The sequence below is a fragment of the Cryptomeria japonica genome, unplaced genomic scaffold (assembly GCF_030272615.1).
Source record: "Cryptomeria japonica unplaced genomic scaffold, Sugi_1.0 HiC_scaffold_16, whole genome shotgun sequence".
NCBI lineage: Eukaryota > Viridiplantae > Streptophyta > Pinopsida > Cupressales > Cupressaceae > Cryptomeria > Cryptomeria japonica.
In genome coordinates, this window is record NW_026728838.1 from 1,836,436 (window position 1) to 1,859,958 (window position 23,523).

At 33.5% G+C, this 23,523-nt stretch overlaps 1 protein-coding gene across 1 annotated transcript; it reads right to left on the reverse strand.

The window, feature by feature from the left end:
* Positions 1–729: 729 nt before the first annotated feature.
* On the reverse strand, positions 730–2,932 carry LOC131860847 (leucoanthocyanidin reductase-like). The gene is made up of 5 exons (XM_059214889.1): positions 2,580–2,932; positions 2,059–2,193; positions 1,735–1,972; positions 1,310–1,513; positions 730–1,151 (listed from the first exon to the last, which is right to left on the reverse strand). Exons 1-5 carry the CDS (start codon positions 2,898–2,900, stop codon positions 985–987), a joined length of 1,065 nt encoding a protein of 354 aa, XP_059070872.1. The 5' UTR covers positions 2,901–2,932; the 3' UTR covers positions 730–984.
* Positions 2,933–23,523: the final 20,591 nt, after the last annotated feature.

Genomic DNA, 23,523 nt, shown 5'->3' on the forward strand with positions numbered 1-23,523 from the left:
CTTGATATAAATCAACTTCCAACAAAATAGATTGTTAAAGTATATCATGAGGAATGTTTATGGTAACCTAATTAATATTAACAAAATTATGTATGTACTCATTCTTTATCTAATTTATCTTCTATTGGTATGTGAAAATTGATCATCCTATAGATCTTAAATTTCGTTGGCTTGGCAATTACTTTTTCAGTACAAATTAGTTAATGCATAAGTGCAAGAGGGTCAAAAAGTACCTTCCATTGGAGGCTCAAGGGAAAAGCATCAAAAGAAATTGTTTTTCCATTATTAAATAAAAGAGCCGTTGTTATTTTGGTATGTAAAGTGACCTTTGTAAATCATAAAATATATGGAATGTGAAAAGTCAAGAGATTTGATACAGGGTGAGTGCATTGATATAGCTCAAGCTATGATTTTTATTGCAAGATTCTAATTTGCACTATGTTAGATAATAGAATAAATAGAAGATTTATTTATGTGTAAATGTGATCCATATTAGATAAACCACATTAAATCTATGTTATAAATTATTATTTTTTATTTTTATTTTACATTATAATTGATATTATTTATTTCTTAATTTTCAATGAACAAAAACTATCTTCTATTAAAGATACAAATGGAAGACTATATATACTAGAAATATCTTTTCTTACAATTGGATGGAAAAGAAAAGAATAGTGAAGAATACAGCCCATGAAATATTTTTGTATTTCTGACAGCAATAATTGGTTCGATCTAAAAATAGGAAATTTTTATTCTAATTCAGAAATTGATGAACAAACTATAAGAGTACGCGGACGTTCCATAGATTTTTTTAGAGATTTTTCTGCCACAGAGTTCGGCAGATCTAGAGTTTCACACTGCAAGTTACCTAACTGTAGACACAAAACATTCCAGTAATTTACCTAACTGTAGACACAAAACATTCCAATAATTTTATTCAATGCTCCGTGAGCTGTATTCAACGGTTGATTATACCGAAATTCAAAGGTACCCATCGAAGAAATCTTGGACTGTAGTGTAAAGAATCTCTGGATAAAGCTCACAAACTTCCACGTCTTTGGGCTCTTCCATTTTAAAATTGTATTGACACCCATTAATGAAGATGTCATGTGTCAGGGAAGCCACTATGCTCTCTGGAATATTGTTGGCTGCACAGAGAAAAAACCAAAAAGCAAATAAATCCACAATAGATATGGAATAAATGAGTAAGCCAAATTGGCTGTTATGGAGTTTTCTGATCTCTATCCCTTCAGAACTTTTCTTAATGCTAGTAATGATTATGGTGAAATTTGGCATCGTAATATACCTTTGGCCAAGTCCAAGAGATCTTGTTCTGAGATACAAACCCGAGGAAGAGTTTTTCCAATCTTCTTCTCCCAAATTGCTGCAAGCTCATTAAGTGTGAGGAAATTCTTGGGTGGTCTGAAATGCACAATTTTGTTAACAGTCCGGACATCCTCCACAGCCTTTATGGTGTACTTCCCAATGTCTTCCCCAGTCACAAAGTATGCTGTTATTAACAATGCAATGCATAAAGTAACATTATATTAATTATATTAGATTTTCAAAATAGATTTAACAATTTTTTATATCAATATTTCAAATCACATTCTACTATTATATCAATATTTCGAGTCACATTCTACTATTATAGAGACAAAAATATGATATAATTCTGTATCCATGTCTACAGTCCATCATTCTGTAATATGATATTACTTAATACTTTACCCTTGATGTTTCCATCTCCATAGATTTCAAATTGGTCTTGGGGAGGAGGAAGCTCAGAGGGATGGGTATGATAAAAGTAAGGCCACCCAGCAATGGAATTGCAGCAGATGTAAGTGTATGGAATGTTGGCTGCCTCTACTGCCCTCCTAATAAGTCTCTTTTCTTTGTAAAAGCTTAGCCCTGGCTCCACTGGATTGGCTCTGTCTATATCATGCCCAAATTCTGACGGAAGAAACCTCTGCATCAAAGTTGCTCAATAATTCTTGTGTCAGTTATAGCTGAAAAGCATTAAAAAGAAATAATGTTTGGGTCCTAAGTCCTGACCTTAACCGTGCCAATTTCTTTAATGGCGTCTACAATCTTGAGCTGATCTGTGAGTTGACCGCCCCCTGCAACAGAAATAACAACATCGATGCCTTGCATGGCCTTTACCATTGAACTGTGATCGTTTAAATCTCCCTGCAGAACACCCATTATAACACAGTGTATGTTAATAAGATCGATAATAAGATCGATTACAAATTCCATGAGACCTATAACACAGTGTACTTTAATAAGACCCATAGTATACGTTAAATCTCCCTGCAGAACACCCATTATATCATGGTGTACGTAAACTGGCTGCTATCTAACAATAAAGAAAACACTTGCAATAATAATTACCATGAACAAACCAGCAAAGCTTAATTATATATTCTAAACCCCTATAATCAAACAATCAAAACAATCTATAGCCTCTATAAAAACAATATTGTAAACAACTATACACAATTCACCACTCTCTCGAATATCACTCTGGCCTAGACTACAATAATCATTTCTCTACAACGGAATTTCTGACATACATAGATAATGTTAACACCAGAATCTTTCAATTCATGGAGGCACTTTTCTTTGGCAGCATCAAAGGCAGTAGTGGGTCTTATAAGAGCATAAGTAGGATGGCCTGCAGCTACAGCTGCAAGAGCAACAAAGCGACCAATATAACCAGTGGCTCCAATCACTAGTATTTTACAAGTACTAATACTTTTCTCTTCCTTCACAATATGGTCATATGAAGCAATCTCACAAATGGAGGCCATGACTGATACCGAATCTTCCTCCAATATTTGAGTATGAAGGCAGAGATCAAAAGAATGAGGGAATGCAGCAGCGCTTGGAGCCATTTTTATTTCCAAAAATCTTAACAACTCTTACCCAACTTAGGAATTTGGAAGAACTAAGTTGGTGTGGGTAAAGCAGGCAAACACGCAAAATATATATAGTAGATTGCTCCAGGAGAATTTCTCAATATTATTCCTAGCATGATGTAGGCGACCTGAATGTAATGCATATGGACGATTTGCTATTGATCGGCAGGTAGACTTCACCTTTTCCACAATAATAAAATACAAGTTAGTATTAAAATGTTCATGGTGGTTTCAGCAGTGCCCATTAAAACATAGACTTTAAATATTTTATAATTTTCTTTAGAATAGAAATTGATAACGTGATGGAGATCTGTTAGTATATCTTACTTTTCCTTCATTGGAATAAATTGTTTAGGTGATATTAAAATCATTACTGTGAATGAATCCATAAAATAATCGTTTTGGGTCCCTACTGGTAATCATGGAATCAGGTTAAAAACATATTTTAATATTGTGTATACTTTTTTATTGAAGATGGATATTGAGCTATAATTATAGTTAGTATTATTTTAATATGACTGGGATATTTTATAATTATCTTAAGGTTATATAACTAGTAATTGTATCTTGGAGTGCAATAGGTATGTCAAAGAGGTGTGGATGTGAGACCAAATGATTAAAAACTTTATTGATAATTTGATGTACATTTACCATGTTTAAATAAGCGTATTATATACTAGGTTGCAATAACTGATGCTTATAACTGTCTAACTACGATCTGTAATTTAATAAAATCAATTTACGCTAACATTCCCTCCTTTTTACATTAATCGTAAAATTATAGAATTCACCCCCATCCTTGAGGCTTATACAACAAAACTCAGAAATATGAATACATATTTTTGAAGAGCTTTCCTTGAAGAATGCATGTATTGGGAAGCTTATATTTTCAAGTTGCATTCTCGAGCTTCAAAATATAAGCTTCACAATACATGCATTCTTCAAATCTGCTAGCATCAACAAAAAATGCAAAAGAAAGCATAAACAAAAAATATCCAAAATACCTCTCATGTAGAACACCATCTCAAAATGAGAAACTAACTTTATGATGGATAGTCCTCCATCCTTCAATACAACCAGCCTATTATAGTTTATCCATTTGATATCTTGGATGAGTTTTTTGAGGTCTCATCACTCTGAAGAGTAATAGATTTTGTACCAATAATGGATCATGACAGGGTCAGTTGTCCTATATGTTTTGTTTGAGGCCTGGGTTTTGTTGGATGCTGCTCAGAAGCCTCTTCTTTTCTTTGGGCTGAGGCATGTGGTTTGTGCTTCCCTTAGAGCTGCGACATTTTTTTGGTGTTTCTTCCGTGGGTCATGATGCCTCGGTTTTTGTGTCATGCCGGGAGGAGGGTGTGGGTGCCTTTTTGTTCAATGTTCTATGCGCAGGCTTTTCTCCTGCTTTGGTTGTTTTGTCTTCCTTTCTTTTGGCGTGGGTGCTAACTGGTTTGATTTTGGTGGGGTGGGAGGCCTTGATACCATGTCGATAGGAGTTGTTGTGGGTGGTGGTTGTGGCTTCTATCTTTCTTTCTTTTCCTCCCCATCTTTCCCTGGCATGTGTTGGGTATTCTTTGTGGACCTTGAGTGCTCGAAGCTGGGCTTGGCTTAGTTTCAAGCCTATGTGCCTGTTTTGGTGGTTGTTTTTGGCTCTGGGTTTGAGCAGATCCTCGACTCTTTCTCTGTCTCATCCTTATCGGGTTTTTTGTGCTCCTCATCTCTATTTTCTCGGCTATATATCCTTTCGTTTAGAGGTGAAGAGGCTTCTTTTGTGTTGGGTTGTGAAGGATTTGTCTGGGTTATTGGTTTGCTCTCCTCTTTGTCTTATTGAGGTGACCCTTTCTCTTATGGAGGTGGAGATTAGGTGCAGGAGTGTGGTTCAGCTTCTACTAGCTACCTGAAGACTTTCTATGCTGATAGGCTGCTTTCATCCTTATCCTATTGAGGTAGAGAGAAGGGGTTTGGGATCTTTTCATCTGTTGCTATTCCAAGTGCTGGTTAAGGTTCCCTATCAAACCTTTCATGGGTTCTTTCACAGAAAGGTCTGGGTTCACTATCAAATCCTAGCCTCCTAGTTTATTTTATGGGTTGAGGGAGCCTGCAAAAATCATCTTGGCTTCTTTTATTTAAGGTTTAGGGAGCCTTTTTAAAATCTTGTTTCCCAGATTGTTTTTTTAGGTTGTATTGTTGTGGTCTGGGCTTTGTCTGGTTGTGGGAGCCTTGTAAAACCCACTTTCTTTGTGGAGGGTGTCTGGATTTATTCTTCTGCCTTTGTTTCTTTTAGGGGTGTGCTGGATGCTATTAATTTTCAAGGGCCCGATATGGTGAATGTTTGTTTTTGTTTAGGATTGGGTCTTGTGATGTTTTGTGAGCTGAAGTTTCTGTTGCAGGTTAGGGGTACTTGGAAAATTCGTCTTGTCAATTTGTGGGAACCTTGTAAAACCCATTATTCAGGTTATGGGTGTATGGAAAAACCCTTGGTTTCTATTGAAGGTTAAGGGAGCCTTGATAAAAACCTTGTGCTTGAGAAGGCTTTGGCCTCCTCCCTTTTCAGCTAGGTTTCATTGATTCCTCTTTGTTTCTAGGGTGGTTGTAGGCTGCTGATTATCTCAGATATATCTTTCGCAAATGTCTATTTTGGGTTTTGGATCCTGGTAAAATGCGAGGGTTTCTGCTCCCTTCAAAACCTATTGTAAGAGGTTTTGGGTCCCCTCAAAACCTATTTATCCGAATAAAAAACATAGGAGGACAAATTGAGATGGTACATCCTCCCCAAGGTTCCTTTCGTAATCAAGTCTAGATTAGAGAGAGAAAAAATACTATATTATATAATTTAACAACAACCATCTTACTAGGCACTATATTGCTAACAATAGTATTTATATCAAGACAAGATACATCATATTCAATCTCTGAATGTTTGACCACAGTCAGTGACCCTTCTCCAATTTCCAAGTAAACAAGATTTCCCCCCTAGTGGCAAGAAAAAACTGATTGGCATTAGCTGTGGCTACAAAGTTAGAATATCTAGAACTTAATAATTTTCTTGACATTGCACTTTCTGACTTCAATGAAATGGTTGTTACTTGAACAAGTTGGTCATCAGAGGCAGACCATCTTCTCATTCATCTTTTGAAATTTAGTGCAATTATACAAGTTTCATGACCAAAGCTCACAACCGAAAAAAATGTCATGCATATCAGCAGCTGAAGATTACTATCACCAAATTCCTTTTATGCCTAGAAACTCTGAGATGCATGCTATTTGATTCCAATGTCATTGTGAAATATGCAAAGTGAACCATGCTCGAATGCTCCATAACACGTAATTACTTGTTAAATGCCACTTTGTAACAATGCACTTCTAAATATAATAGATTCGATTTTGTTTTGGAAAAATTTCATTAGCATGTAGAAGTGCACACCTATTATCTATATCTTGCATATTTTGAAATAATTTAATACTTCCAAGTATTACACCTTTAGTAACTCCCAAGAAAATTCATTGGTAGGTGTAAAAAAATCAATGAGCTTTGCAAGCATCCACTTGCACTAAGCCAATTTTGACCTTGATATCACCTTACACATAGAGGTTGCTCTCTTTCAAACTTCTTAATACTGTCTAACATTATGTTCTAACTCAGACAGTCTCTTCTCTCAACTTGCATCATTTCACAGGCATAATACATGAGCATTCTGATACCATATGAGGGCAAATAGTGAAAAACTTTATTAATAATTTGATGTACATTCAACATCTTTAAATATGTTCCAGTTTGAAATAATTGATACTTATAACTATCTAACTACCACAGAGTAATTAGAGGAAGGGGAGAGGGGAGGTGATGGAAGTATCAAAAAGAGAGAGGGAGAGGGAAAGAGAGAGAGAGGGAATAATTAGGGAAAGGGGGAGAGGGATGGAAGCATTAAAAAAGAGAGATGTGGAGAGAGAGATAGAGTTACAGAGACCAAGTAGGGGGAGGGGGAGATGGGAGGATATGGAAGTATCAAAAGAGAGAGAGGGAGAGAGATAAGGAGGGAGACAGGGGAGGAGATGGAAGTATCAAAAATGAGAGAGGGAGATAGAGAGATGACAAGAGAGGGAGAGGGAGAGGGATTAATTAGGGTAAGAGGGAGAGGGGAGGAGATGGAAGTATCAAAAAAGGAAGATGGAGAGAGAGAGAGAGTACCACATGCAATGTAATATAGTAAATTTATGCTAAGAAGAAGGTCACTTTGGAAAACAATTGGTGTACTTTTTGCATACATCTGTACAATACATGAATAGAGTAATTGTGTATAACTAGCAATCAAGACATTATATAAAGACTTGAGACTTTGAACAAGACCAAAGCTCCATATCAACAAAGGAAAAGACTTATCCATAGAGGTGGTGAGATCTAATGAGAAACCATATAGAATCGATCGATCAATTGGGTGGAGAGACTTGGAAGAGTACAATGATAGTAGTAAGTTTTGATAGTCCTCCTTGCCTAGCATATATGTGTAACGAATATTGTGTACGAGTCCTTGATAGTTATTGAACTAGTATGATCTGGTTTCCTAATATATAGGCGCTACATGACCAAATATAGTAGACAGTTTTAATAATTAGATACATTTATTTTCCATTCTTTTCAAAGACGTAAGTTTTTTTATTATGGAAAAAATAGGTTTTGAAGGGACCCCAAAACACTTTACATTAGATGACATAAGATAGATCAAATATTGTCCATTCATAACAAAACCAAGAGACAAAATCCCATAGGGATGAGAGACAAAACAAGTTTTCAAGCATGTAAGTTGTTAAGTTAACAATAGATGAATAGTTTTATGAAAGCATTAAGATAGTGGTCTTGTTTGGTCTACAAAATTTGTTTTGTTTTTTGACCCTATGTGGTCTATCATGGGATATTCAGTGGCATCAAATGTCAAGAATATGTAGTCTATTTTTAATGTTTTGATAATTAATCTAATACAAAAATTTATCAACATAATTATAATCTCTATCATGTACCTTAGGGTGTCCTATGATGATATCCATAGATATAACTTCCATTTCTAACTAAGAACTAGTAGTAATTAGAGTAAAACTATTTGATAGATTCAATCCCCTTTATTCTTTTAGTGAATCACACATTCTTTAATACTTTTATGAACATCCTCTTTAAGCACTTTCCACAAAAATATTTCATAGCTTGTTATGTAAATCTTGTTGGGATTTACATGAAGATTTCATTCATGAACTATTATGTTGTCATTGATGTCAACTAAAACTGGTAATGATGTTGTAATGATGTTGTTTTGCAACGGGTAAGTGAGATTGTGAATGAAACAGGTATTACTAGAGAAGAAGTGAGATCAATCGGTAAAACCTACCTGTTGATATGACAATCCCTAATTGATGGAGCTTGGTGGATCAACTATATTGGTTTATGATCAAATGATGAGCGGTAATCATTATGCCACATATGTATGTTGTATGTGAAGAGTTTCAAATCGTTTTTGGCATGTTGAGATAATGGTTTTATCTTGGGAAAGAGCGAGTACATTGCATGTAATGGAAACCACGTGATGAGTTACAAAGATCGATGAAGCGGTGATCAAGGAGTGGTCGAGGTTATCTTGAATGATGTGCAATGATTGCTATATATTCCAATGGTCATACTTGAACCAATTTGTTTGTAATCTCTATGAGATCTTAGGTTTATGATGTGTTACCGACCTATTGTTTTGCTTATAAGGTTGATGAGTTGTTTTGTTGTAGTGTTTGCAATTTTGATTGAATGTAAGAGATTGGTTTGCAAACATAGAGATGTATCTACAGTATGTGTAAAGGAAGATATGAGCATGAAAAGGATTTGATCAAGAATAGTAGTGCTATTCACCAGATCAACAAACCCCTGTTGTTCTCTAACAATTACAACAGTCAAATCTCTTAACCAGGTAAGCTCTAACACGCTTAGTGTTATTTAAATCCTCTAACCAAGTGATCCATTAGCTTGGATTTTAGATCCTCTACCAAGGTTACTCCTAACAGGGTATTGCTTCTAATAAGGCATTATAGTTAATCCCTTAACCGGGTGGTCCCTAATAGGATTTTTTCTTAACATGACTTATTGTAAAGCTCTAACAGGCTTGGCTCCTAACAAGGCGAACTTCATAAGAGTTCAAAATACTTGTGGGTATTCATCCACACCGTGGTTTTTCCCATTTGGGTTTCCACGTCATAATCATTGTGTCAAGTGGTGAATGTTTTTGTGGTTATGTTTGCTATGGTTAATTTACTTAACTGCTAAATCCACTTAGTTATGATATGATGACCGAAAAAAATCTGAAATGTGCTTTTACTTTTGTTAGTAAAGTATTTGGATGTTTTGGTCAAATGGTTTGAGAGTTTCAGAGTTGTTTTATTGTTATTCTATTATGACAGTCAAACCGGTTTACTTGACAGATATTACAATTTGTAGTTCAGTGTTTGAACCAATCAGTTCTAAGTTTGTCTTGAGAGGTTGTTTTTGAGTTTGGTGAGAGTCTAGTAAGTTTTCTATCTATTGATTCACTCCCCCCCCCCCCTCTCAGTGATTAATCACATCCTTATTTATTCATCATACTATCAATTGGTATCAGAGCATTTCAGGCCCTCTAAGGTCTAAGCCTAATAGCTTGAGGTAAAGATCTTGAAGAACATGATGAAGAAAGAAGGTCTGAAGTTTAAAAGGGAAAACTAAAGAATATGGAGTGATAGAATGAAAATATATATCAAGAGTCTAGGAAGTCAATACTGGGAACATGTTGTTACTTAGTATGTTGCACCTAGTGGGACTATGTTTGATGATCAAAAGAAAGAGAAAGAAGAAAATAATCAAGCATTGGAGGTCATTATTAGTTCTTTGTCTAATTCAGAGTATGTTGATGTCCATGGTCTGGAGACTACTTATGAGGTATGGAAGAAACTTGAGGAAATCTATAGAGGTGATGACCATGTGAAGATTGCCAAAGAAGAGAGTCTAAGAGGTAAATTTTATGACATGCAGATGGGTGAAGGAGAGAATATACAATAGTATGGTCAGAGGATCAAAGAGATAGTTGGTGAGATAAAGAGTGTTGGTGGTAAAGAGGAAGATTCCACAATGGTTAGTAAGGTTTTGAGAGCCCTTCTATCGGTCTATGCTATCTGAGTTGTAGCCATTCAAGAGCTAAAGTATATTGATAAAAATAAGGTAACTCTTGATTCCATCATTGGTAAGATTACTGCATTTGAATTAAATGGTTATGATGGTAGTGCTAAAAAATCCGAATCTGCATTTAGAGCTTCAGTTGCTAACCCCACTATGAGGAAAAGAAGAGATGTCAGTCACAATTATGAATCTAGATCCAATAGAGAATTTGATGATGAAGACAGTCTGATCGAGATTGAAGCATTTTTGGCCAAGCGGCTACCTAGAGGTACTGGTAAGTACAGAGGTAAATTACCTTTGATGTGTTTTGCATGTAACAAGATTGGATACATTACAACTAACTGTCCTAATGATGAAAATGAGCATAAGCATGATAAGTACAAGAAGTACAAAGGAAAAGGCAAAAGAGATTGTCTCATTGTAGTTGATGGTGGTATCATTGATGAGGAATCTAAGGGAGATGCTAATGAAGACATTGTCTTTGTAGCCATTAAAGAGGAGAGACATGATTAGAAGGCATTAGTTTCTCGCATGGATAGTTCTGATAATTGGATAATAGATAGTAGTTGTTCACACCACATGACCGGTGCGTAACTTAAATTTATTAGTTTGGAGGAACTTGATGGAGGAGTTGTGAGATTTAGAAATGACTCACCCTGCATGGTGAAAGGAAAGGGAACCATTTCTCTTAATGGAAAGAGCAGTGCACATGATGTTTACAGGGTTGAAGGATTAAAGCATAATCTTTTAAGTGTATCTCAACTCAATGACAAAGGTTATCCATTGGAATTCAAGAATAGAATGTGCAAAATCTTTGGGAGAAAAGGTGAACTAATTGCAACTGGCAAGCAGAAAAAAGGTAACCTGTTTCACCTGAATCCTAAAGTCAACAACTATTTAATTGCTAAAGTAGTTGATAATTGGCTTTGGCATTGGAGATTTTGTCATATAAATTTTGATAACATTGTTAAGGTCGGTAAGTCCAAGCCGGTAAGAGGTTTGCCTTAGTTGGACAAACCGGTGAATGCTCTGTGTAAGGAATGCCAGTTAGGAAAGATGACATCCTCAACTTTTAAGAGAAAATCCTTCTCAGCAGAACATTTGTTAGATTTGGTTCATATAGACCTCTGTGGACCAATACGGACTAAATGTATTCAAGGTGATAGATATTTTATGATCTTCACTGATGATTTCTCAAGAATGATGTGGGTCACATTCTTGAAGGATAAAACATAAGCCTTTAGTAAATTCAAGGCATTCATGGCCTTAGCTAAAAAGGAAAGTGGTAAGAAGATAAAGTGTCTAAGGACTGATGAAGGAGGTGAATTTACTTTATAGGAATTCAGTAGATATTGTGAAGACAATGTAATCAAGAGGCAGCTTTCTGCACCAAGGAAACCACAGCAAAATAGTATTGCAGAGAGAAACAACTAGTCAGTTGTTGAAGCTGCTAGAATGATGCTAATACAAGGAGGTATAGCAAAAAAAAAATGGAGAGAAGCTATCAGCACAGCTATCTACACTATGAACAAGATATTGGTAAGAAGAGGTAAGGATAAAACTCCTTATGAATACTAGTATGGTAGATCACCTAATGTCAGTTATTTTAAGATTTTTGGAAATAAATGTTTTATCAAGAGAGGTGACTATGTTAGTAAGTTTGAGGCTAAGAGTGATGAAGGAATATTTATTGGTTACTCCACCAAGAAAAAGGCCTACAAATGTTACAACAACCGGACACAGTGTTGATGTTTGAGTGGATAAGTATCCTGAAGTCTTAGGAGAAACCAGTAAGGAAAAGAAGGAAGATGAACCTTGCATTCTGATTTTGGAACCAGAACCAGTGAATCCAGAAGGTGATGAAGTGAATGTTGTAGTATCGGTTCAACCACAACAGGTAGATTCAAAAGAAGATGATGAAAGTGAGGAAGAAGAACCTAAAGATAATGATCATATCATGCCAAGGTATGTGAGACTCAATCATAATCCTAACCAAATTATTGGAGATAAAGATGCTGGAGTGTTAACCAGAAGAAGAATTAGAGAGAATTCTTGCATGATCTCCACTATTTAGCCTAGAACTGATAAGGAAGCATTTGGAGATGATCACTGGATTAAAGCTATGGAAAAGGATCTTGACTAGATTGAGAAGAACAATACATGGACCCTAGTACCCAGACCAATGAATAAAAATGTGATAGATACTAAATGGGTATTCAGGAACAAACTGAATGAAGATGGATTAGTAGTCAAAAATAAAGCTAGATTGGTATGCAAAGGTTATACACAATAAGAAGGAGAAGACTATGGTGAGACATGTCCACCAATTGCTAGATTGGAAGGTGTTAGGACTCTACTTGAATTTCCATCATACAAGGGAGTCAAATTATATCAGATGGATGTGAAGTTAGTATTTCTAAATGGAATACTAGAATAAGAAGTATACATTGAGCAGCCAGATGGTTATGCTTTGACTGATGCAAAGGATATGGTTTTTAAACTACACAAGGCACTATATGGTTTCAAGAAAGCACCGAGAGCATGGTATGAAAGGCTACATTCACACTTGATGAAGATAGGTTTTCTGAGAACCAGTGAAGACAACAATATATATCTCAAATCTGAAGGAGATAAGATACTAGTTAGTGAAGTGTTTGTGGATGATAGCATATTTGGAGGTAATGATGACATGAGTGATGAATTTGTAAATGAGATGAAAAGTGAATTTGAAATGTCTCTAGTATGAGAGATAAATTTCTTTATAGGTTTGCAAATTTAGCAGATGAAGAGTGGTATTTCTACACACAATCCAAATATGTGAAAGAGGTATTGAAGACATTTGTAATGAGTGATTGTAAACTAGTCGGGACACCAATGGTTACAGGTTGTTAAATGTCTAAGGAGAATGAATCCGTATCTATTGATGAAAAAGAGTACAGATCAATAATAGGAAAACTACATTATGTTGTTCATAGTAGACCGGATATTACTCATCTAGTTGTTTTAGTTGCCAGATTTCAGAAGAATCCAAAGGAAACACACTTGATAGCAACCAAGAGGATATTCAAATATTTGGAAGGTACTATTGACTATGTTTTATGGCATCCATATGAAGGTAAATTTGATTTGAAGGTTTATACGGATGTAGACTAGGCAAGTAATGTTTATGATAGGAAGATCACAACCAGTGGTGCATTCTTTCTTGGAGGAAGACTTGTATAATGGAGCAGCAAGAAGTAGAGTTGTATATCACACTCCACTACTGAAGCTGAATATGTTGCAGCGTATATGAATTGTACCGAAGCTATCTAGATGAAACACATTCTAGAAGGATTCAAGCTGAAGATTACAAAACTAGTAAAGATTTCATGTGACAACACTAGTGCATTTAATATTTCAAAGAACTTGGTGTTTCATACTAGAACCAAGCATATTCAGCTGAAATATCATTTCTTGAGAGAGAAAGTGTAGAGTAAATATGTGTTATTGGAGCATGTATCCACCAAGGAGCAGCTAGCAGATATCTTTACTAAACCTCTATCTAAGAGTACTTTTGATTATCTTATAAGTTAGGTAGGGGTTGTACCCTTACATGACATCAATTGAAAAAGATGTGGAATACATTTGTCCCGAAGCTAATTTAATAATCTTGTACTAGGATTGGTGTAGAGTGGAGTTATTCCACAGGGGGAGCATCAAGTTGCAGTTTGATAATGCAAAACAATGAAGTATGACACTGCATATTTTACTATCACTTTGGCATTATTGTCAAAGGGGGAGAAGAACTATATGATTATGGGAAAATAATTGTATGATTGATATAGAGAAGATCTATAGCCAGTTACTAGCTGAAGACATTGAGACTCGGTTGAAGGAGAGTACGTGGTAAAATGTAAACCAGGATTCCTATTCACAATCATAACAATCAAGGGTATTGATGCTTGTATTGTCATCAATGCCAAAGGGGGAGATTGTTGGCATTTGCATGAAGATTGCATTGATGAACTATTTTGTTATCATTGATGTCAATTGTAACGCGTAATGATGTTGTAATGATGTTTTTTTGCAACCGGTAAGTGAGCTTGTGAAGGAAAGCAGTATTACTAGAGAAGAAGTGAGATCAACTGGTAAACCCTACCTATTGATGTACTAAACCCTAACCGATGGAGCTTGGTGAATTGGTTGTATTGGTTTATGATTAAATGATGAGCAATAATGATTATCCCATGTATGCATGTTGCATGTGACGAGTTTTAAATGGTTTTTGGCACGTTGAGATAACGGTTTTATCTTGGGAATGAGCAAGTACACTGCATGTAAAGGAAACCATGTGATGAGTTATAGGAATTGATGAAGCGGTGATCAAGGAGTGGTCGATGTTGTCTTGAATGATGTGCAATGATTGCTATGTAATCCAATGGTCATACTTGAACCAATTTGTTTGTAATCTCTTTGAGATCTTAGGTTTATGATGTGTTACCGGCCTATTGTTTTGCTTATAAGGTTGATGAGTTGTTTTGTTGTAGTGTTGGCAATTTTGGTTGAATCTAAGAGTGATTGGTTATCGAACCTAGATATGTATGTGCAGTATGTGTAAAGGCAGATAGGAGCATGAAAAGGATTTGATCAAGCAGAGTAGTGCTATTCACCATATGAACAAACCCCTATTGTTCTCTAACAATTACAATAGTCAAATCCCTTAACTGGGTAAGCTCTAACAAGCTTAGTGTTATTTAAATCCTCTAACTAGGTAATCCATTAGCCTGGATTTTAAATCCTCTATCGAGGTTACTCCTAACAGGGTATTGCTTCTCATAGGGCATTATAGTCAGTCCCTTAACTGGGTGGTCCCTAACAAGATTTGTTCTTAACAAGACTTATTGTAAAGCTTTAATAGTCTTGGCTCCTAATAGGGTGAACTTCAAAAGAGTTCATAATACTTGTGGGTATTCATCCCCACCATGGTTTTTCCCATTTGGGGTTACATGTCAAAATCATTGTGTCAAGTGGTGAATGTTTGTGTGGTTATGTTTGCTATGGTTAATTTTCTTAACTACTAAATCCACTTAGTTATGATATGATGATCGACAGCAATCTGAAATATTCTTTTACTTTTGTTAGTAAAGTATTTGGATGTCCTGGTCAAATGGTTTTAGAGTTTGAGAGTTTTTTTACTGTTATTTTGTTATGATAGTCAAACCGGTTTACTTGACAGTGATATTCCAATTTGTAGTTCAATGTTTGAACCAGTCAGTTCTGAGTTTGTCTTGAGAGGTTGTTTTTGAGTTTGGTGAAAGTCTAGTCAATTTTCTATCAACTGATTCACCCTCCCCCCTCTTAGTAATTGATTGGATCCTTATTGATTCATCATACCATAAAATCTTATAATATTCTTGATGACCAACTAAAGGTGTGCCATGAAAAGGCCTCAAAATATCCTTATTTTGTTGACTTAGGTGCTAAAAGGACATTAGTTTTGTAATGGGTGAATCTCTCCACTACTATAGCTAGCATATTTCACCACCTCATCATGAATACTATAGGGAAATGTGTTTGTAGCATATTTAGACATGATATTTAAATGAACACAAAGTAGGTTTCCTATAAAGGGTATCAACCACAAAAAATATTTCCTTTCATATACTCTATGTAAAAACCATATTATTGTAACTTATTTATCCTTTATTTGGAAATCAATTATTTTTTTGGCTCGAAAAGAAATCGAATTATTCTAGATAATTTTACTATAATAAATGAGACACAATCTACATAAGTTGTGTAAACTTTTCCAACGTATTCATAATGACCAACATTTATTTGTCATAAATAAAGTATCCTCTCTACATTTGAATTACAATGTTTTTTCTTTCAAATGATATGGGATGTAGCCTTCAAGTTACAATATCTATAATACCTTCTTCAATAACAAATGGTAAAAAATGTTAAGAGTTTTAAGTATAATACATTATCTTATTACCTCTTTAAATATTTTAAAGGTTAGTGAATTTCATACATTCAAAGAACCCCTTAATTTTTAAATCTAGTAAAGGTGTAACAAGCTCATATTATTATTTTTCAAACTTTCTATAATAACCACACAACCTAAAGAATCTTTTCAACTATGTTCATATGATAGGATGTGACAAATATATAATAGCTTGTATATTTTATGGACCCGTATAAATTTGACACTTACAATATGTTTAAATTATAAAAATTAAATTAATCCAAACTTGTATTTGGACTCTTTGTAATAATAACACTATTCTTAAATATTTAAAAATATATTTAAGTGGTTCAAATGTTTTTCTATAAACATAAAATCATTAAATAAAAATAACATAACATTTATATTTCCTTTCGTCTACTCTTTGTCAAAAATGCATTCTTGTAACATATCCATTTTTAGAGATTATTCAAATATCTTTGTATAAAAAAGAATTAACTATTATGAGCAATATTTAAAAATAATCAACCAAAAGTTGCCTAAATGTTTCCAATACATGCATAATGACTAACAATTTTTTTCATAAACATAATATTCTCTTTCTAAAACTCAAAATTTTCCTTCAAAATGTTCCCTTTGAGGTAGAATAGCTAAGTACATTCTTTTGATGTATCAAAGTTTATGAGAAATGGTAATAAAAAAAAAGAATAATTGCAAGTACAAGGCATGAGTTCATTACCTCTTTTAAGTGTTTTATAACTTACTTTAGTTGATTTTATACATTCAAAGAATCTTTTATTTATTAACTACATTAGAGGTGCATCAACATGATGGAAATCATTCACAAACCTCTTATAATAACTACATAACCAAAATAGTCCTCTTAACTATATTAACATGATAAGAGATGAGCAAATACACCTATGCCACTTATAATATGTCACAATCAACCACAAACTAGATATTATCTAATCTTTCTAATGGATACATAATGGCCATCATTTCTTTATCATAAATATAGTATTCTCTTTTTAAATCCCTCATGATCTATCATATTTTACATTAAATGCTAATAAAAAATTAGGAATATCACAAGTATATGAGATTAGCTCATTACCTATTTAAATGTTCCAAAATTTAGTTGAGTATACTTCATGCATTCAAAGGCTCTCTTGTTTGTTAAATATAGTAAAGGTTTCATAGATTAAGATTAACCTTACACAAACCACTTATAATAACTACATTACCCAAAGAATCCTCTCAAATATATTAATATGATAGAAGGTGGCCAAAATATAATATATTGGATCTTTAGTGGATCCTTCTATACACATTTGGAACTTATAAATGTCTCAAATATAAAAATTAAATTAATCCAAACTCACATTTCAGATATTTGGCATATAAATTCTATTCAAAACATCCCAAAACTATATACAAGTGCTTCAAATATTTTATTTTAAATATATTATCATAAAAAAAAACTAACACAACATTTTTTTCCTTTCATATAGTATATGTGAAAACCATGTTATTGTAACACACTTATCCATTTTATTGGAGATTTTCGACTCAAAAATTATTTCAAACAATACTAATCAGTGTTCATAATAAATAAACCACAACATAGATATTGTCTAAAGTTTTCTACTACATACATAATGACCAAATTTCATTTTTCACAAAAAAAAAAGTATCATGTTTCTAAATCACTCAATACCTTCTTCTAGTGCATGATAATAATAAAAAATGGTAATAAAAGTGTAGGAATTGCAAATATAGGACATGTATTTATTACCTCTTTAAATATTGCAAAGTTACTTGAGTAGATTCATAGATTTAAAGGCTCTCTTCTTTGTCAAATATATTAAATGTGTATCAATTTAAGATAAAGCATTCATAAACCTCCTATAGTAACTATATAACCATAATAATCCTTTTAACTATCTTAATATAATAAGAGTTGGCTAATGTATAATAGCTTGGACATTTTGTGGATTCATTTGTACATTTTTGGCACTTATAATATGTCATAAATATAAGAAAATAATCAGTCCAAATTCACATTTGGGTATAAAATACTAGTCCAAAGTTCTACAGCTATATCTATGTGTTTCAAATGTTCTTCACATATTTTACTACAATTAAAATATCATTAAATATAAACACATAATTTCTCTCAAATACTTGCTAAATTCCTAATTCATGAAATACTAAAAGGTATATAGAGAATTTTTAAGTTCAAAGGGAATTGTGAAATACTCTCAGTCTCCAAGATACATCTAAATTTTATTTTGTGAATATCTTCATCTTTTTCATAAATCTAGTAATAGCTTCATCCTAGACTATATTTGAAGAATCTATTCATCCCAGACTATCTTTGAAGAATCTATTCATCCATTTGATTCATGCATCATCTTATCTATCCTAAGTGTGGTATATCTATTTATGAAGGCCCTCTCATTTTTAAGTCCATGTAATAAACACACATCTACATAGTACCATTGTTTTTCATGAGAACCACTAAAGATGTTAAATGATTGGAACTAATCCTTACATAACCCACCTCTAAAAACTCTTTGATATCATTTTCAATATCCTCTTTGTAATATTGTGCATACAAGTATGACATTGGTATAATAGGATTTAAACCTTTTTATAATTTTTATAATTATCAAACACAAAACTATTCTTTCTTATTATTTTCTCTATATCCACATGAGGCAAATTTATCTTATTCATAGATGAATACATCATAATAATATTCATAATTACTACCCATGCTTCCTTTCTTAAAAATCCACATAAGAGCCACTTATTTTACATCTTATCTATACTTAAGCTACATAGTTTGATAATTTTATAAAAAATTTGCTAAAGAATGTGACTATTTAACATGTAACACCATGTTATTTTTATCATAAACCAATGACATAATAATTATCACCTACCATGTGGACCTTAAGAGGGAGACTAATATATAAAATATCATGGTGTAAGGAATGGTAAATCCATTAGCAACATTACCTTTATAATTTCTTTTTTTTCTATTTTTAGTCCTCTCTTAACAACAAGACCTTGATCAGTGAAGTTGTGAGTAGCTCTACTATTAAAAATCACCAAGGCTCTTTGATATATAGTACTCCATATACCCTAAAGGAATGATATTTGGGATCTCTTGAAAGAGGTACAAATTTCTCCACTCCTTTCTTCCTTTCATCCTCCTCTAGTACATAGTCTTCTAGATTTATAAATAATTTAGGTTCATCTAAATTTTATTTCCTATTTGACACTACATCAATTTAGCATATTTGTCCCTTATCAAGAAAAGTGTGACTTGGGGCTTATGGATCTTTACAATAAAAATAGAGCTTCTTCCCCTATTCTCATTCATGGTTTTCTCATCTATATTATTTATAATAATTAGAATTAGAGGTATTACCTTTGGAGGGGGTGCATAATATCTTTTATTTTTCTCTACTTCCTTTAAGTTTATCTAAAATGGTATCCTTGAAAAATATTTATATTTTTGTATCATAACGCCTAAATTTAAAGTATTTTTATAGCCTTTTATAAATATGAGAAACTAAAATATTTTACCAAAACTATGAGATGTTTTTATAATACTTTCATAAAAATTATAGTGTTCTTACTCTCAAATAAATTAAGAACCATTACTCACAACTTCTAGAAGTTGGCTATATTTTTCACCATAGTTATTTCCCACTTAAGATGTGTGAGCTTTTTGGAGAGAATCTGAAGATCCTTTCAATTAAATGTCTTTATCAACTTTCTATTATACTCATTATAGGGGTTGATGAAATTTTGGTCATGTAAAAAATCCATAATACCACTATCTTTGTGAAATATCTTCAAATTATAAAGTGGAAAAATTGATAGATTTCTTTTCAACCTTATTATCTTTTATATTCATGCATAATAAATTCACTTATCAAGTCCGGCTAGCCTTAAACTACACACACTAAGCAACATATTATGGTTAGAGAATGTTAGTCAACTCTGTGTGTTTAACACTTTTAAGTCTAGAAGTATATTCTCAGTGTAACCAAACACCTTAAGCAACATATTAAGTCTAGAAAATGTTAGTCAAATCTGAGTGTTTAACACTTTTAAGCCTAGAAGCATAAGCTTAGTGTGTCTGATTTAAGCCATTCCATCAAGTCCATCAATAGTGAAAATTTTCAACTTCTCTACATGATAATATCCTTTCTACTTATGTTGAGGCATTGGCTCTTGTTTGGTTGCATGTTTTTCTTCATTCATATTCATGAAATGTGAGAGAGACATTACTTCTTGAATATGTTCTAGAATTCTTTTATATTCAACATAATAAGTAGTGATATATTTCTTGTGAAAAGGAGCGATGAGAAAGAGCAGAAGGACTGGAGGTAGAGTTTTGGAAGGTGAGGGAGATGCAATAGAGGGTATAAAACAAGACAAAGAGGCAAATGAGGATGATGTGGTCCTTGTAAATATCAACCCTTGTGTTCGTTGGTATTTCTAGGTGGAGAGTTGATAACAATTTAGTTGTTATTTTGTTTGTTCTTTGGCCTGCATTGGGATTCAGTGCTCTATCTATGTTTTCCTTAATTTTGGCTCATCTGATCACCCTTCTTGGGGATTTTTTTGCTGGCATGTAGTTTTACTCATCTGCAAGAAACTTACTTGCATAGGTTATGCAATCTATCTGTTGTAAGAAATATTTGATTTAACATTATCTTTAGCTTTGATACCAATTTACTATAGAATAACAACAATACAAGCTAAAGAAAATATTACAAGCTAGAGCCAATATTACATCAAAGCTTCATTACACGAGACAAACTTCATAACCTATGCAAGTCAATTTCTCATAATCCCTAGATCACATGGAAGCACAAGGGTAGAGGATACTTCTAACTTGCTCCTAAGAGACTTTTCACACTACACTCTTAATAATAGAATTTGCTTCATACAATAGAAGGACTTGATGCCAAAATGAGCTCACAAGGCCTTTATTTATAGTAGTTGGAGACCAACAGGTAGATTGATTTGACCGGTAGGTGTGAGTGATAGGTTTTGAATTACCGGTAGGTGTAGGTAGTAGATGGTGAAACTAGTAGCTAGACGGTAGTGTTGGAAGATGTGAGTGGTAGATGAAAAGTAGGAGGAACTTTTGGAAGGTAGTGAAAGTGGAGTGGTACTATGTAATCTTGTACTTTGACATTTGCAAGATCATGTAGGCATCCTACCATTTACTAAATATTTTTTAAAACTTTTCTATAGACTCAATACTTACTAATTTTTTTGTCATCACTTTTTATTTACCCAAGAAGTGAGAATGACCCTTTTAATATGTGTAAGTGGCTACATGGATTTTGATTTTTACATAATTTCTGCATCCTGTTGTCAGAGCTTCACATTGCTGACATCATGGATTTCTTATATAGGGTTGTATCTTGTTGTCAAATCTTAACATGGCTAACCTCACGACACTCAAAAACCCTTATGCTAGTTGAGATGAGATCCAAGTGGTAAAATATCATTTAGAAGAGGTTCAAAAATATCATCCCAATCTTGTGGTCTTTGATGGAATGCATGGATGATTCTAATATATTTTTCTTCTCTTACAAAATCCCATTTTGTTCAAATAGCTAATTTAGTATGAAATAAGCTTGGCATTACATCTTCAATCATAACTTTTGGAAACCATGGATATGTGAGGGGATAAAATTCAATTATTGGGAGACAATATCCTCCTCCTAGTTCAACCAAATAATCAACCATTCCTTCAAAAATGGTATGAAACAAATTTCCATGTACGAGATTGAATAATTATCTCATATTAGGTGTAAAATATGGAGTAAATATATTTGCATAATCTTCAAACTCATTTTGCAAGAGAGTGATACTATTAATAATTCCAAACTTGCAACATTTAAGGAAATTCATTTTTGTTAGATTGGTCCAACATAAAGATTGAAACCTTGTAATTTGTATATCCATTGAACAATGGTTCCTACAGGTAAATCCAATTGGAGCATATGACAACCCAAAAGTTTCTAAGAAATTTTCCTCTTCTTCTAAGAATGAATTTCCTTTGATCATGGTATTCTAGGATGAGACTTTTGAGATCTTGTAGCCATTTATCCAAAATCCATAATTCAACAAGTGAAGTGATAATATATGTGTTGAAAGTTGTGGAAGTTATATAATCCTCCCATCTGACAATTCTCATTGGGGTATTGAATCACCAACTTGAATTTGAATGGTTGTTGCTAGTTCTTTGGTTAATGAATCTGCAAGTGGGTTATTTTCTCCTTTGATTCATTCAATATCAAAATCATATACAAGAAATCCAAAATACCAGCAAGCAATTATCCCTTGTGTTATATCCTAATTGGGTTTCTTCCTCACGAGGCTCCTGATTGATTGACTATCTATTTTGACCACAAAATGCTCTACTTTGAGAAATATTTTGAGTTTCTCATGCAAGCAAGAATCTCTTTTTCATAAATGTTATAGCAAGATTATGCATATGTAAATGTCCCAAATCGGTAGCCATAAATCTCCATCCTTTTATCTATAAATTCCTACATCAACACAACAAACCATGTTGTGTCAGAAGCATTAGTATATAAAATTAGTGGATTACCTAGGAGTAGAACTTGAAGACTGCATAATCTTTGACATTTATTTTTTATTTGTTATATTGCTTTTGTAGTTTGAGGATCCCATGTAGAAGATGATTGCTTGAGTTGATCTTGAATCTTTTTCTTGTCTTTTGCCAACTCTTTATAGAATGTTGCCACATAATTCAAACACCCAAGAAATCTTTGAATTTTTTTTTTGTTTGTCAATACATCTAGAAATTCCTGGATTCTTTTGAGAACATGGGGTTGGAGCTTTATCTTTCCCTTATCTAAATGTAACCCAAGAAAATCTATTTCTAACTGACCAATCATAATTTTCTTTGCTGATAGGCAAATTCTATTTTTTTTTATGGTTGTATACAATTTTTTCAAATGCTCAATATGGTCAATAACATTGTTAGAAAAAACAATGATATCATCAATATAGACAACACAAAAAGATTTCAGGCATTTGAGAGCCTAATGCATTCTTATTTGAAAATATGTTGCTCGCCCTTTGGCGGATATGGCTTTCGTATTCTATTTAAAAACTTTCAATTCTGACATATCAATGGTGATTCAATCTTTAGGAGGTAATACTCTTCCGCAAGCATTTGACATAGCAGTCCAAGCTGAAAATAACCTTATCAACGCTGAGAAGCTAGCTCCCCATCCTCTAATGTCAGTATTCCCTAAGATGTCCACTCAATTCTTAGAAGAAGCTACTCCCAATACGTCTTCTCCACAGTCTATGTATTTGTTTCCTACTCCCAAAACTGCCTCTCAGCTGCTGAAGTTAGTGGTATGAAGAATCTCCTAAGATCCTTCTCCAATGAGATT

Excerpts from the sequence above, each read along its gene's own strand:
- LOC131860847 (XM_059214889.1), bottom strand. The coding sequence starts at position 2,900 with ATGGCTCCAAGCGCTGCTGCATTCCCTCATTCTTTTGATCTCTGCCTT. Across the intron at positions 2,194-2,579 it reads CTGGTGTTAACATTATCTAT|GGAGATTTAAACGATCACAG; the intron begins GTATGTCAGAAA and ends GGTGTTCTGCAG. Across the intron at positions 1,514-1,734 it reads TGGAGATGGAAACATCAAGG|CATACTTTGTGACTGGGGAA; the intron begins GTAAAGTATTAA and ends TGTTAATAACAG.